General features: G+C 38.8%; 1 protein-coding gene across 8 annotated transcripts in view; it reads right to left on the bottom strand.

The window, feature by feature from the left end:
• Positions 1 to 15,542, bottom strand: part of MBOAT2 (membrane bound O-acyltransferase domain containing 2) — a 121,882-nt gene that overhangs the window by 31,818 nt on the left and 74,522 nt on the right. For 7 of the 8 annotated variants that reach the window (XM_026518533.4, XM_026518542.4, XM_044390204.3 and 4 more), the window contains one exon: positions 4,976 to 5,071. The exons of the other annotated variant lie outside the window; for it this stretch is intronic. In XM_026518533.4, the coding sequence (XP_026374318.1) occupies positions 4,976 to 5,071 (96 nt within the window). The remainder of the gene's footprint in view (positions 1 to 4,975; positions 5,072 to 15,542) is intronic. 8 annotated transcript variants of the gene reach the window in all.

Genomic DNA, 15,542 nt, shown 5'->3' with positions numbered 1-15,542 from the left:
ATTAGACTCTCGATTTGAGCAAGGCTTTCCTAAAGGAGTGCACACAGGGCGCCCAGCTGGCTCAGTGGGTTGAGTGTTGAGTGTCTGACTCATTGCTTTCAGTTATCTTGGGGTCGTGAGATCGAGCCCCATGTCGGGCTCCGCACTGGGCTTGGAACCTGCTGAAGATTCTCTCTCTCCCTCTGTTTCTGCCTGCCCCCAAATAAAAACAAAACTAAAAAAAGACTGCATGTGTCAATCACACCTGTAGCTTTTAGACCAAGTCTGTCCCTTATGCTGGATGGGACTGTCACCTACAAAAGTACTTAGCACCTAGTAAAATGTATAGCACATGCTCAGTAAATCCTAGCTGAAGGAACGCACAGGAGTAAGCAGTAATAAAATGTTTGCTGAGCAGCTGATACTATGCGGTTAGCTCTAAAACATATCCTTAATTTGAATGGAAGATTATGTCTTGTACATCTCTTTTGGTGGATGCATTAAGCTATCCCTTCAGCACGACAAAAACCGACATACTCCAATCAGAACTCATTATCTCCCTACCAAAAAAATCTGTTCTTGCTTCCATCCACAAGTTACTCATCTACAAAGAAGGCAAGCATTTACCTTTCTTCTGTCTCAATACCATTTACTGAATAATCGAGAAGGGCTTTCCCCACCGGATCTATCATCCCATCACTTCCACTCTGTACCTTCATTTCTCAGATCCCATGGGTCTGTTTCTCTCCCCGGGCTTCATGGCTTTGTCTATTCCCGTGTCAGTCCTGTAATATTTAAGTGACTGCTACCTGACAAACAGTAGCGTGTTTCATACTGAAATTGCTACTCTCAAGCACTTACGCTTCTAGAGAAACTTTTCAGTTCATCTCATTTCCCTCAAAACCCCACCCTGAACTGCATTACACCCACAGATTAACTTGAGAGGAACTTCCCTCTTTATAATACTGAATTTTACCATCTGAATAACAAGATGTTTCTCCAGTTAGCGTTCTCTTATATCCTAAAAGAAAGTTTTATAGTTTTCTAAACAGAGGTCCTGTGCATTTCTTTTTACAGGTATTCCTAGACATATCATAGTTTTTAACTGCTTGTGAAACTAGGATTCTTTCTCTATTATATTTGCTAACTGGTTATTGCTGATATAAAGGGAAGCTATTTAATTATTTTATCCTTCTCCTGTATCTATTTTCTGAGGCTAGCACAGAAGTCAAGACTTCAGTAGCTTTTCAACCTTTCTGCGAAAAGAAACTTCTGTTAAGTAGTGAGTCCCTTAGGGGCACCTGGGTGGCTCAGTTGGTTAAGCGTCTGCCTTCGGATCAGGTCCTTATCTCAGGGTCCTGGAATCCAGGCCCGCATCAGGCTCCCTGCTCAGTATGGAGCCTGCTTCTCCCTCTGCCCGCCCCCCCCCCCCGCCCCCGCTTGTGCTCTCTCTCAAATAAATAAATAAACTCTTTTTAAAAAAAGAAGTGAGTCCCTTTTATCTGATCAACATTTTAAACATATCCTGATCTTATGCTTAACTACACACACACACACACACACACACACACACACACACACAGAGTCATACGCACACACAATATCAGTTTCCTGTGCCTCATGCAAGTAAGATTGTCCGGGACAAAAGAGCTCCCATGTGATTCCTCAGCAAGAGCCTGGCTTCACTTCCCATGCTGCCAGCTTCAGGGCAGCAGGAGCGCTTAGGACAAAGGATGGTTCACTGTATTCAACTCTACCTTCCGCAGACAGTCAACATTTTGGGTATTTACCCTAATTAGGATCAAGTTATGATCTTTTCTGCTCATGTGTTAAACACACTGAAGATTTCTAAACGCCTAAATATTTCATTAGGGGAAGAGTCTGCCTCTAGATGGCTTCTTTTCTATCTTGTGTCCAATTAAAAAAAAAGAGAGAGAGAGAGAAAAAAGAGTCCTTCAACTTCTGCCAGATGGCCTCCTTCAGCTAATTTGTCTCTGCCTAATCTTTATCAGTTTACTGCTGGTGGTCAAATGTTTCTCCTAATGGAGAAACATTACACATTAAACTGGGACTTTTATATCAGGCTGTCCATCTTTACATGCTATGTTGTTTTTCTTCCACATACTTAAACGTTTTAAATTATATTTAAATATTGAAATGAAATTTTAAATTTCAGCAAAATACTTAAAGCCATGTCATATAAAGCTATTTTTAAACATGCATTTTGCTCTTACTGCAAACTACCCTCTAATTTGTGGGCCACGTAAGTAGTCTTTTCCGGTAGGATGTGAACAGCAGAGGAGAGGAGGCATGCCCTCCCTTTGCTCATCAACAGCGCCTCCGTCAACGTAATCAAGAGGATTCCAGAGATGCTAGAAGAGGTGAAGCCCTGAGAAAGAAGCTTCCGTAACTGACTATGAGAAGCAAAGGCTCGCCCCTTAGAGGACTGCCACGTGACTGAGAAATAAACATTTACGATGCTGAGCCACTGAAATTGTATTGTAGTTTTAACAGCAGTTAGCCTATCCTCAGCTAGAGAGTAGTAGTAAACAAGAGTTTAGAATGTCAGGTAAGAGAAATAAGAAAGGTAACAGCTAAGATCAAACCAAAGGAGGGGTGGTGAGGGCCCAGCAAACACTGCGTCATGCAAATCCGTACTCATGCCAGCCACACTCATGACCTCAATTAGCAACGTTAGATTACTTTTTAAATCTGGCAGTTTAAATATATAAGCAGCATAATATTTTTTAAATGAAGTAGTATGTGGAATTCCAAAATATAAGCTAGAGACACAGAGCAGTTGGGGCTGAAGTAAGACCGGAGGGCAGAGCCTCGCCTGCTTACCGCCCCGGTACGTGCCTACAGTATCCGAGCACTCCAGAAGGCAGTTTGAAAATTCATGATTTTACACTATTAACTTCCAGTGGCTATTCCAGTGGCTAATGTTAACGTTTCTGTTATCAGCATGCATAAACTGAATTCGTCAAGAATGTTCTTCTTGTTTCTATTTCATACTAAAGGCTTAATTCATTTCTAAATTCATTGTAACGCAAACACTAAAGCTATGAATTTATCTCTTAGACTGAACAGCTTCGCCCACATTGCTCAGGTTTTTCCGCATTGTGTTTGTTATTCTCCCCCCGCCCTTCTCACTGTGTTTTCTTTCTTCTTTACTGAGGTATTACTATTATTATTGATTCAGTAAGTGTCTATTTAATGCCACTGTGTGCTAACCACTAAGGATACCCCGATGAACAAGACCAGTAGGGTAACTGCTCCCAGGAAACTCAAACTAAGTGATCTTGACTCTTGTAAGCATTCACAACCAGTTCCTACTTTCATTATACCCTAACGACAACATGCGACCTGGCTTACATCTTCAAATTCCGGAGATTTTCAGTGGCCCAACATATTCACTGATTCTGCCCATTAGCTCTTTTCCTGCAAGAATAATATTCTATTATTTATAAGCTAGATCGCCTGCATCTATTCTCCTTTTCTGAATTTCAGGTATATTTCTCTATTCTACTCAATATATCGCTAATTTAACAGTTTTTTTTAGTGTATTTAATCAGTTCATTTTGGCTTGGTTTTGTATGTTCTTTTGCATGCAACCTTCTTTCATCCAAATCTATTTTTTAGATCACTTTTTAAAAAGTAAAATCTACTTGAATCCCATTAAGGAGAAAAGAAACTTCATCTTCTAAAATTCTCTTGTTTCATAGCAGTAATTTTTCTCTAAGCTCATACACCTTTGGTCCATTTCTAATGTTGAAATAACTGTTTTCTATAGATGCTATGATATACTTTACTTTTTCTACTTTGCTAATCCTTAGCAGAGGTCCCTTTATAAAGATGGTGAGCACGTTGGTCCTTGGGGACTTGGACTACATTTATCTTGGAGCAGACATTTAATCAGTTTTGTCACAGGACAAAGAGTACCATGGAGGAACTATCTTCCTTTTGAAGGAACAAAAAGGGAGAAGTTATTTTCACAACTCAGTTGAATACTAGACATAAGAATTTGGTACATTCCGGGGCGCCTGGGTGGCATAGCGGTTAAGCGTCTGCCTTCGGCTCAGGGCGTGATCCCAGCGTTATGGGATCGAGCCTCACATCAGGCTCCTCTGCAAGGAGCCTGCTTCTTCCTCTCCCACTCCCCCTGCTTGTGTTCCCTCTCACGCTGGCTGTCTCTATCTCTGTCGAATAAATAAATAAAATCTTAAAAAAAAAAAAAGAATTTGGTACATTCCATAAAAGTGAAATGTATACAAGTAAAATACACACTCAAGTGTCTTCTCTAGGAAATTCAGAAGTCTCAAGGGGTATTAAGAAGCAAGAAGAAGTGACCAGATCTTATACAGAAGCTGGTGAATGACTATACAAAAGAGGCTCAGGAGAACAAAGAAAGAAACAGAGAGTCAAGGACAGACTCCAAGGGGCTGGTTTTCAATAGTTACAACTAATGGCAGAAATTTCCATAAAATTAGAGAATGCTTCCAATATCAGAATGCCATATGAAAAGTTTAATTGCTACATATTTAGAAATTGTATATAAGCTAACTTAAAAGAACAGGTTATTTTTGTGACTTATACAGCACCATAAAAGACTTTACAAGGAAAACATCTAAATTTGGGGCACCTGGGTTGGCTCCGTCAGTTAAGTGTCCAACTCTTGATTTCAGCTCAGGTCATGATCTCAGGGTCATGAGATCGAGCCCCATGTCAGGCTCCTCACTCAGTGGGGAGTCTGCTGGATATTCTCTCTCTCTCTCTCTCTCTGCCTCTGCCCCACCCCTGCTTGCACTCGTGCTCTCTCTCTTTCTCAAATAAATAATCTTTAAAAAAAAACACATCTAAATTCATTAAAGAATTTTCAACTTAAACATCTGTCAATCACTTTTCATTTGAATTACTAAATGCAACTGTATGTTGTCCTTTCACCAACATGTTAGAATACATAAAACAGGCTACTGAGTCAAAGTGTTAATCTTACCCTGAAAAATCAGCAGAGTATTGTCCATAATCAAAGATATAGACTCTAGTAATTTGGCACACTGTGAGGTATCCCAAAGCAAACACAAAACAATATCTGTAAAACAAAAATGCACTACATTAGTGAAAATAAAAGATTCATTTTGTTAAAGAATACATTTTAAATTTATTAACCATATGATTCAAAATTTAAATGGTTCAAAAATTAAATATTTCTAGATCTATTTCACAAATAGCTTTCTTCAATAAACTGTAAAAACTCTTTACTAGTATCTACTTTAGTTTACTTTTGTAAATTTTGTAGCATCTTCAATGGTAGATGCATCTAATTACTGCTTTTATTAATTTTTTCCTTTTGAAAGACCTCCACGAACCAAATTATATATTTGGAAGTCATATTCACACGTATAAAACTGTGAGTATTGGTATTTCTTCCATTTACTCCTCCTTCTTTTTAGAAAACACAATTTGACCCAAAAATATTCGGCTAAATTACACACTAAACAAATTCTTAATAGGATTTTAAAAACTTGTTCTCAACAGTCTAAAATCATTCATCCTTAGTGTGGATCAGGTGGCATTTACTCACACTTTATAGGCGTGAACATTTAGTGATTTTTCACATTCTCAGTGTGCTTGGGACAGAGTTACAATAATTAAACACATAATATGGAAGAGATTTCATATCAATATGAAGAGAAGAGAAACAGATTCTAGAACACATAACACTGCATAGGATGAAAGCTGCAAAGCAAATGAGCAGGGAGAGATTATCATCTAAGTAGTTAACAATATAATTCTAGACGGAACTACTGTACAAGGGAAAAAACAGAACACACAGGAAATGTGGATAAACATCCAAACATTCTCAAATTGGGGAAGGACTTTCTGAACATTGATCATATAGAAGAAATCAATAGGAAAAATCCAACATAGGGGCACCTGGGTGGCTCTGTGGGTTAAGCGTCTGCCTTTGGCTCAGGTCATGATCCCAGGGTCCTGGGACCAAGTCCCATGCTGGGCTCCCTGCTCATGCGGAGCCTGCTTCTCCCTCTCCTTCTGCTCTCCACCCCCCCTCAGCTCATGCTCATTTTCTCTCTCTCAAATAAATAAATAAAATCTTAAAAAAAAAAATTGCAGCCTCTTCCAATTGAGCCAGCCAGGTGCCCCTACCTGAATTTAAAGTGACATTTTTAATTAAAGATTGTTTATTGAAATGGTATTATAAGTAATTGCATATCAAAAAAACTATATTAAGTTGTCCCTCTCCTCCCCACCTGTGTGCTTTCTGTCACTGTTTCTCTCTCAAATAAATAAATCTTAAAAAGAAAAAAGATTCTCTCTCTCCCACCTCTCTCCCTCTCCAAAAAAAAAAAAAAAAAAATATATATATATATATATATATATATATATATATATATATATATATATATATATATATAATTTGGTTAAGTTAAAATCTTAAGTTTCCTGTGTAGGCAACTCAGGTGGTTTTATGAAAGAAATCTTTTAAACTTGGGGCACCTGGGTGGTTCAGTCGGTTGAGCATCTGACTCTTGATTTTGGCTCAGGTCATGATCTCAAGGTCCTGGGATCGAGCCCCATGTCAGGCTACATGCTCAGCAGGGAGTCTGCTTGAGGATTCTCTCTCCCTTTCCCTCTACCCCTCCCCTGACTCACACACACACACTCTCTCTCTCTCTCAAATAAACGAATATTTTTTTTAAAGACATTTTTTAAACTATAGTCAAATAAGTAATTTTGATCCACTTAATTTATTCCTGAGGGGGGAAAAAAGGAGGTTAGCTTCCTAATTCAAATGTTTTACAATGCTAACATACTCCCAACAACTATATCTGACAAAATAACACACATGCATACTCACACGTAGAGTGCTGACAAATCAAACTTAATTTCCAAAAATCATGTGGCTGATTTTGTTTCCCAAGGATGACCACAACAATATCTCCCATTTCATATACTCTTCTATAACCCGACCTTCTGCTTCCCCCATTACAAACAAGAGTCTATTTCTCTATCCACTTTGAATCTGGGTTGGCCTTCCAGCTCTCTGACCAGTAGATTATGGCAGAAGTAACACTTTGCTAGTTTCAGGCATAGCCCATAATTAGCCTGGCACCTTCTACTTCTTGCCTATTGGGAGTTGTTGTCATGAGAGAAGTGTGACTATCCTGAGACCACCACACAGAGAGGCTCTGGAGGATGATACACTGTGTAGGAGAGAGAGTGAGAAGACAGACACCAAATCGTAAGATATGTGAGTGAAGAAGCTGATGCTTATCCAAAACAGATGATCTATCCAGTTGAACCTTTCCTGAATTCCTGACCCACAAAATCATTAGCAAAATAACACACCTATTTGTTTTAGGCCACCACAGTTTTGTGAAGTGGTAGACTCAGAACAGAAGTTGGTAAGTGAAAACAGGGAGCTACCATAATAAAAATCTGGAGCGCAGAGCGCGGGCTTGAGGACTGGGTGCAGGTGGGAAGTGTAAAGGCCTTAAGGAGATTGCTAGTGAAGATCTGAAACGCAGTCAGGAAATTGTAATTGGAAGCTACAGAAATTGGCTAAACACTGCTCCTCACTCCGACGTGGAAAACAGAACACATACCACTGAAAGTGCCAACGGGTTCCTTCTAGATGCATACAAGGTGTGTATATAGAGAAATGAACTAAAAATGGGCAGTATTTAGGATTTTAGCAGAATTTAGAAAAAAATAGGGCTCAGGACAGTCTTTCCAGTCACAAAATATTCTCAAAGTAATCACAGTAAAGAGGAAGTCAGGAGTACTCTTTAATGATACCTCAGAAAGAGGTAAAGGCACATCTTTAGAGAACCTCTCAGAAAAAACAACGGTTTCCAAGAACCTCAAGGTTATGCCTCATAGACTCCCTGCTAGACAAGAACGTTTTCAAGAACCTGGAGGATGTTGTCCGACAGCACTTTCAGACCACAGTAAAAGGAGACGGTCTAAAAGAGGTCTGTGGGAGTGGCTTCTGTCTAATGCAGGAGATTTACAGAGACCTAGGAAGCCCACATGAGTCTTTGAGAGAGTTATACGTGACTGGACAGAAAGGCAGAAACAGTTCAAAATGAAGAGATCTTTCTGTCCCCAATTATCTACAGGTAGGTAGCGGGCTAAGAAAGCTGTTCAACTGCAAAATCTGGCCATTTCTTGTATAAAAGGAAGGACAGCTCAGTGTGTGGAGAAAGAGCCACAGAGACCAACTCACAGGGACGAGATGGGGCACCACGCAAGGAATGGGAAACAGGTGTCCATCTGGACTTCGCAATTGCTATGGACCAGAGATTGCTAAGAGACTTGCACTCCTCTCCTTTTTTAACAGAAGCATCTACTATAATCCTCTCACTGTTCACCGGTTGTATACTGGGTACTGGGTGGAGGGGGACAAAAACCTGCCCCATTAGTGCACTGGTCCTCGCGTGAACAAGAGCTGTATTTGAGGAACCACACTGAAGAAGCCTCATCCACTGCAGACCTGACTTAGATGACCAGATGGAGGGGTCAAGCTTGATGGCATAAGGAGGTGACACTCTGGGGGCCTTGGGAGGAAGTGAGAATACTTTTTATGCAAGATGTATGTAAATTGTGGGGGCCGAAGAACTGTCTCCAAAGTTTGCTGCCCCAGTAAAAACCCTATTGCTCATGTAGCTCCGAACAGCAAGAGATGGAATATGGTCCTCTTCCCTTGGAAGGGCTGGACCTAGGAACTTGGTTTACCCATAGAATATAATGGAAATGACTTCCTGAAACTTCAAGGCCTGGTCATAAGAAGTCTGGCAGCTTCCTCCATTTCATTCTTGATATGCTTGTCCTTAGCATAGTCTGAGACAGCCATCACACGTGAGCATACCAAGCCCGCATGGAGAGGTAACAGTCCCAGCTGATCTCCCAGACGACAGCCAACTTCGACACCAGAAGGGAACTGCCTTGGATGTCAAGCAGTCAAGCTTTCAAATGACGGCAGTTCCAGCCAACATGTAATAGCACCCACATAAGTCCTCGAGCAAAGTTTGTCCAGCCAAGTCTAGCCAACACACAGAACCATGAAAAACAGTAATAAACTGTTGTGAAGCCACAGAATTTGGGTGGTTTGTCATGCTGCAAAAGATAACTGAAGTAATTCCTTAGTAAGAGTTTAGCACACTACAACTAACAGTAATTTAAAATAAAATACCTTGGTCAGGTAGGGCTTATTTGGTAAACGCAGGTATGATTCCATATAAGGGGATTAGTAATATCTACCATCATAGTGATGAGTCAAAGGGAAAAACAGCTACAGTCAATACAGAGAACACCATTTAATAAAATTTAACAATGTTTCCATGTAAGAATTAGAAATCTCAGCAAACTTAGAGAAAAGGATGCTTTCTTAACGTAAAAAAAAATATTGTCGAAACATTCAGTACTTTGTCAGCCCTGAGACACTACTAATTCCTCGGGAAAAGCGTATGGAAGTTTCTGAAGTGGGAAAGGAGGAGGATATGTGTTAGTATAGATGAACTTAACTGTAGACTTATTTTGAAAATCCAAACAACATAAAGTCCACCCTTCTCAAATTAATCTCTAAATTTAACATCATAATCCCAAATAAAATCCTAACAATACTCTCAGTGGAACCTGATCGGCTGATGTTCAAGGTCTTCTGGAAAACTAAACAAACATATGATGAGGAGGACTTGTCCGATCCCAGCAGATAAAAGAACATGTCACAGTGATTTATAATGTAGTACTGTTTCATAAACAGATCAAACGATTAACCAAACAGAGAAGAAAGTTCAAAAAAGAGACTCATCCAACTGGAAGTTTTTGTTTATTATAAAGCTGGCATATGAAATTAGCGGGAAAAGGATGAATGAGGTAAACAAGGTTAAAAAGCTCTTTCAGAAATAAAAACAGCTTCCTGGTTCATACTACACACACACATACAAAAATCCAGATTAATGTAAAAAAACCAGGACAATAAAAAGTACCAAAATAAAATACAAAGGAATACCCTCAAAATTCTGGCATGGGAAAATCTTCATAAGTACAACAAAAATCATAAATGCCATGAAGTTAAAGTCTGACAAATATTTACTATATAAACATTGGAAATTTCTATAGAACAGATGACAGAAAATTAAATAAGCAACAGAAATTATTTACTACATATAGTAGGTTAATACCTTTAATAAAAAGTTCCACAAATCAATAAGGATTAAGAAATCAAATGAAAATGGATGAAAATGTAAATGAGTAAATAACAGAGTTTAAAAAATTATAAAGTCAGTCCATTTAGAAAAATAAATGAGGAGTACCTGGCTGGCTCAGCTGGAAGAGAGGATGACTCTTTTTTTTTTTTTTTTTTTTAAGATTTTATTTATTTATTTGACAGAGCAAGAGACAGCCAGCGAGAGAGGGAACACAAGCAGGGGAAATGGGAGAGGGAGAAGAAGCAGGCTTCAGCGGAGGAGCCTGATGTGGGGCTCGATCCCAGGACTCTGGGATCACACCCTGAGCCGAAAGCAGATGCCCAACGACAGAGCCACCCAGGTGCCCTGAGAGGATGACTCTTGATCTCAGGGTCATGGGTTCGAGCCCCATGTTGGGTGTAGAGATTACTAAAAAAATAAAATATTAAACTTAAAAAAAAAAAGAAAAAAGAGATTCAAGATAAGGAATGATCAGAAAATCCCAATAATAATAAAAAAAATGCATATGAGAATTAGGGGCATCTGGGTGGTTCAGTTGGTTAAGGGTCCAACTCTTGGTTTCAGCTCCGGTCATGATCTCAGGTTGTGAGATCGAGTCCCACATTGGGCTCCGCGCTGGATGTGGAGCCTGCTTGGGATTCTGTTTCTCTCCCTCTGCCCCTTCCCCACCCATGTTCCCCCCACCCAGTCAAGCATTATAAATAAATAAATAATGAATGATAAATGAATGAATGAATAAAGAAATTGATAATACTTGTCCAATATCACTGGCAAAAGTTTAAAAATAGGCAATACCCAGTTTGGGTAGGGAAAATAGGCATTCTCAAATGTGGTTGGTGGGGATGAGATTTTAAACAGCCTTTTTTTTGGTGAGTGATTTTGCAGTATACATCAGAATTTGTACATACTCTTTGAGCTGCCAATTTCACTTTCTGGAGTCTATCCTAAAAAACAAAAATACTTACATATATTTACAAGGATCTACACGTAGATACTCACTAAAGCATTGTATGTTAATGATAAACAGAAAACCAACTAAATGTCTCCAATACGGTATTAGTTAAAACAAACGGAAATAATAAAATAAATAGAAAGCCCCGCTATGGAGTTCAGCAATAGTGAATAAGGAGATATCTATATGCACACAAAATGAAAGTCAGTTAAGCAGAAAAAGTGAACTAAAGAATAATCCCATTTTAGGTACTAAAAACCCCTGCACAAATGTATCTACATATTATACACACAACTGTGTGTATATAAACATATACTGACATATCATGGGGAAAGTTCTAGAACAAAACTGTAGTAGACACTCTAGGTTGACTCCCACCATGTGCATTTCTGTCTCCATTGTCCCCTGCTTTCCTCTACTCTAGAGACCAAAAGGCTAAACAGTCAATGCCCAGCCTCTCTTGCAGCTTGAGGTGGCATGATACACAGATCTTGTCTGTGACATGCATGCAGAAATCTGCTGAGGTTCCTGGAAAAGATTTAGATTTGTGTTGTCCAATATGGTCTCCATTGGCAAGAGTGTTCTAGATCTGGCTCATACCAGCTCATGAAAGCTGTTAGTTGAAGAATTTTTGTAAACTGGTTGTTAAACACAGCCAGTATTAAAAATTAAATGCGAACATCAAACTAAATAAATAGTATTACAAAAGCATTAAATATGCAAAACTCATCGCTTCTCAATTCCTTCTTATCATCTGGTGTCTTCTGTGCTCTTGGGCTATTCGTACATCCTGCATCTGCATGACCGAAATACTCCGGAACGGTGAGCTACTCAGCGTTTCTTCCCAACCCCCATTCAGGAACTTCAAGCTAGTTGTTTCAAGGCTACCAGGATAGAAGCATTTACACTATAAAAATTGGCAAAACTATAAACCTTCTTGATCATTTAAACCAAGGATCAACAAACTAAAGGCTGTAGACCAAACTTCCCTGACTGCCAGATTTTGTAAATAACATTTTACTTGGCCACGCCCAGGCCCGTTTGTTTACGTGTCTGTGGCGGCTTCTGCCTTACAATAGCACAGCTACAACAGCAACTGTAATGATCCTGGAGCCCTGAAATATTTATGGGCAAGTTGACTCACCTGAGTTAGAATTAAAATGCTGAACACAAAGGTAGGGGGAAAAACAACGAAGAAAATGCTAGTAATGCACATTAAACTTTTAAAAGGTTGTCATGACTACAGCCATTGTATTGTGAACAAGAAAGAAAGAGGAAATCATCTCCCGTGATGCAAAACCTACTACTGAGACAGCAGAGAAGTTGCTCACACATGGCCAGAGGAGTGAAGTTCCAACATACATCTTCCTTGTCTGAGTTTCATCTTATTCACGGACACAAACAGAAATATCAACCAACATCCATTTAGAAATGCCTTCGTTTATCCATGATATAAGCAACTTTATTACTGAACTGGCTGGTAACCAAACATTTATTTGTAGTCGAGTTTGTCAAATTATGGAGGAAGTGCAACTACAGGTGAGCCTTGTAAGAGTTTGGCAAGAATCAATGAAAGCATTCTGTAAGAACCAACTGGCTCTTCTTACAATTAACAATGGAGAGTACTGTATATTTTATTATTTGTAAATTATGTACTATCTATCCACTATATTAGTAAAATTTATAATAAGTTTGCATATGTATACTTATGCATCTTGCTTACCCACAAAGCCCATTAGTCGCTAACATTTCCCAGCGTACCACTGACTAGCCACATGTGCTTATGGAGTACTTGAAATGCAGCTAGTCTAAAATGAGATGTGTTACAGCTGCAAAATACACTCTGCTTTTTGAAGCCTTCACAAAGAATTTAAGATCTTTCATTAATAATTTTTATACAGACTATATTTTGAAATGATAATATTTTAAATATACTGGGCAAAATAAAATATATTCTTTTTTCCTTTTTAAACTGTGAGTGTTGGAAAATTGAGAATTACATCTGCGGCTCACAATGTATTTCTAATGTATAGTGCCAGATAGTTTTCCTAAAAACAAAAAAGGGGAGAGACAGCTGGTGTGGCTTTTCACACTTTTGAATTCTTTCTGCCCAGAAAACAGATCTAATGGTTGTTGTAGCAACCATCTTGCATCCATGAGGTGGCAAACAGTCTCAGCACAAGAGAGCAAGAGAAGAATCCTGCTTCTTTAATGACACAATGAGCTGCTGCATTGGCTCTAAACAACCGAATCCAGCAAGAATCCCAGGTGGTGAATTTTTCCCCTATTATCTGCAACTGAAATGCATTCCGAACTGAAGGCAAAGCACATTAAACTTTAGTTGTTTTCTTCGGAGTCAGATCGCAGGGCAGGGTGACTGGGCAAGCCTTTGACTTCTCGCACTCACACTTCAGCAGAGGGAAGCAGACATAGGAACCAGTATGCATGTGCATGGTATTACACCACGAGGGCTATGCTCAAGGTATGAGTTTCACTGAGTGCCTTCAAACAGAAAAATATACATGCAAAAACTCCAAGGAGTTTTGGACCAAGATGTAAATAATGGCCTCAACACTTTTTATTATTCCTACCTGACAGTGTAAGAGTTACTTAAAAAAGGCAGACACACAGGGGTCCTGACACTCTAACTCAATCAACTGTGATCTTGTCCCTCTTGCAAGGTTTTATGCCTGGTTTATGGGCAGGCATAAAATTAAGGTCTGGTCAATGAAACTTGACATAGAGCTTCTGGAAAGGCTTTGCTCCTTCTTGAAGTATGACCCTTGCTAGTGTCGTGTCTGTAAGTGACAGCAGCCAGCCTTAGCTTAGAAAAGGAGTTAGTCTATGGACAAAGTCAATACGCTAGGATGGCAAAATAGAAAAGTTAAGTAGAGCTTTTTGATGCCCTCATTAAGACTGGGTTGCTGAATTAGCCAAAATGAGCTGCCTTGCCTCATGACCTCTTGCTTTGAGAGGTAAATCTTTCTATACTGTCCACACCACTATACCACCATGAGCTGGGATTTCTGCTCTTTGCAGCCAAAAGCATCCTGATATAATTATTACTCATAACAAAATTAAAGCAATAGCATTTAAAGAGTTCTAGAACAGAACATTTTCTTTTTGTTAAAATATAAATGTTGAATTACTGCCTCATTTCAAAAAGAGAAATCACATTTAAATATTTATTCATTTAGATATCAGCTACAGACTGGAGACTGTTCAGGAAAAAACAGAGAGCTCAGAAATGCTGAGGGGAAATGAAAAAGAATTCTCCCCGAAGGAGGAAACCAGGTAACATCACCAAAAGTTTCAAAATCCTAATGGGAGCAAAGACAAAATCGAACAAATGAGTAATTGTTTTAACGTGCTGAAATCAAATAAAGCTGTTCACTTTCCAAGGTGCATGAGCTCAGATGACCTTGGTTATTGGTCAGCTGCAGAAAAGGCTTGCACATCTGTACTCTAACTTACCGTCTTCTCCTTATTTTGCCTTTCCCTCTGTCTATATTTTCCCAGACTCTGTTTGCTTATACTTAGGTCTTGAAATCAGGTACTTAAGTTGTGAAACCTTGGAATTTTGCTCTTCTCTTTCAAACACACTGTTGGCTAGTCTGTAGTCTTTGCATTTCTATATAATATTTGAAACAACTCGAAAAATACACGGAACACTATAAAACAAAATGCATATAAGCAAACAGGGTCTTGGAGAGTATACACAGAGGGAGAAGGCAAAATAAGGAGAAAGTCAAGCCAGTATTCTGATGTGTAAGTCTTGTGCAAAGTTAGTCACGTGGGTCAACAAGCAGTGTAGAGTCCAGAAATAAAGCCACACATATAGACGAGTCGCAGTCTAATACAGAAAAGATGGTATTTGCAATCAACAATGCTGGGACAAATGTCTATACGTATAGAAAAAAAGTTAATTTCAGGCTTTAACTCATAACATACAAAAACTAGCTCAGAATGGATCTGTGATCAAAGCCTAAACAATAAAACTATAAAACTTCTAAAAGAAAATGTTCACAATCTTAGGGCAGATGAAGATTTCTTGGAAAAGGCACAAAAAACTCTAAACTATAAAGTAAAAAATTGATAAACTGACTTCTCAAAATTTCAAAGCTCTGTTCCTCAAAAATCACCACCAAGGTACACTTATCATGACGAGCACGGAGTAACGTATGAAGTGTTGAATCACTAAATTGTCCACGTCAGATTCATAATCACACTGTATGTTAACTATACAGGAATGAAAATTAAAAACTTAATTTAAAAAATCACCACTAAGAAAATGAAAAGGCAAGTCACAAATGAGGAGAAAATACTCATAATTCATAAAACTGACAAAAGACATATCCAAATGTAAAAAGAATGAA

Source organism: Ursus arctos, unplaced genomic scaffold (assembly GCF_023065955.2).
Source record: "Ursus arctos isolate Adak ecotype North America unplaced genomic scaffold, UrsArc2.0 scaffold_8, whole genome shotgun sequence".
NCBI classification, from domain to species: Eukaryota; Metazoa; Chordata; class Mammalia; order Carnivora; family Ursidae; genus Ursus; species Ursus arctos.
The sequence above is the reverse complement of the archived record's forward strand: the minus strand, read 5'-3'. Positions and strand labels throughout refer to the sequence as shown.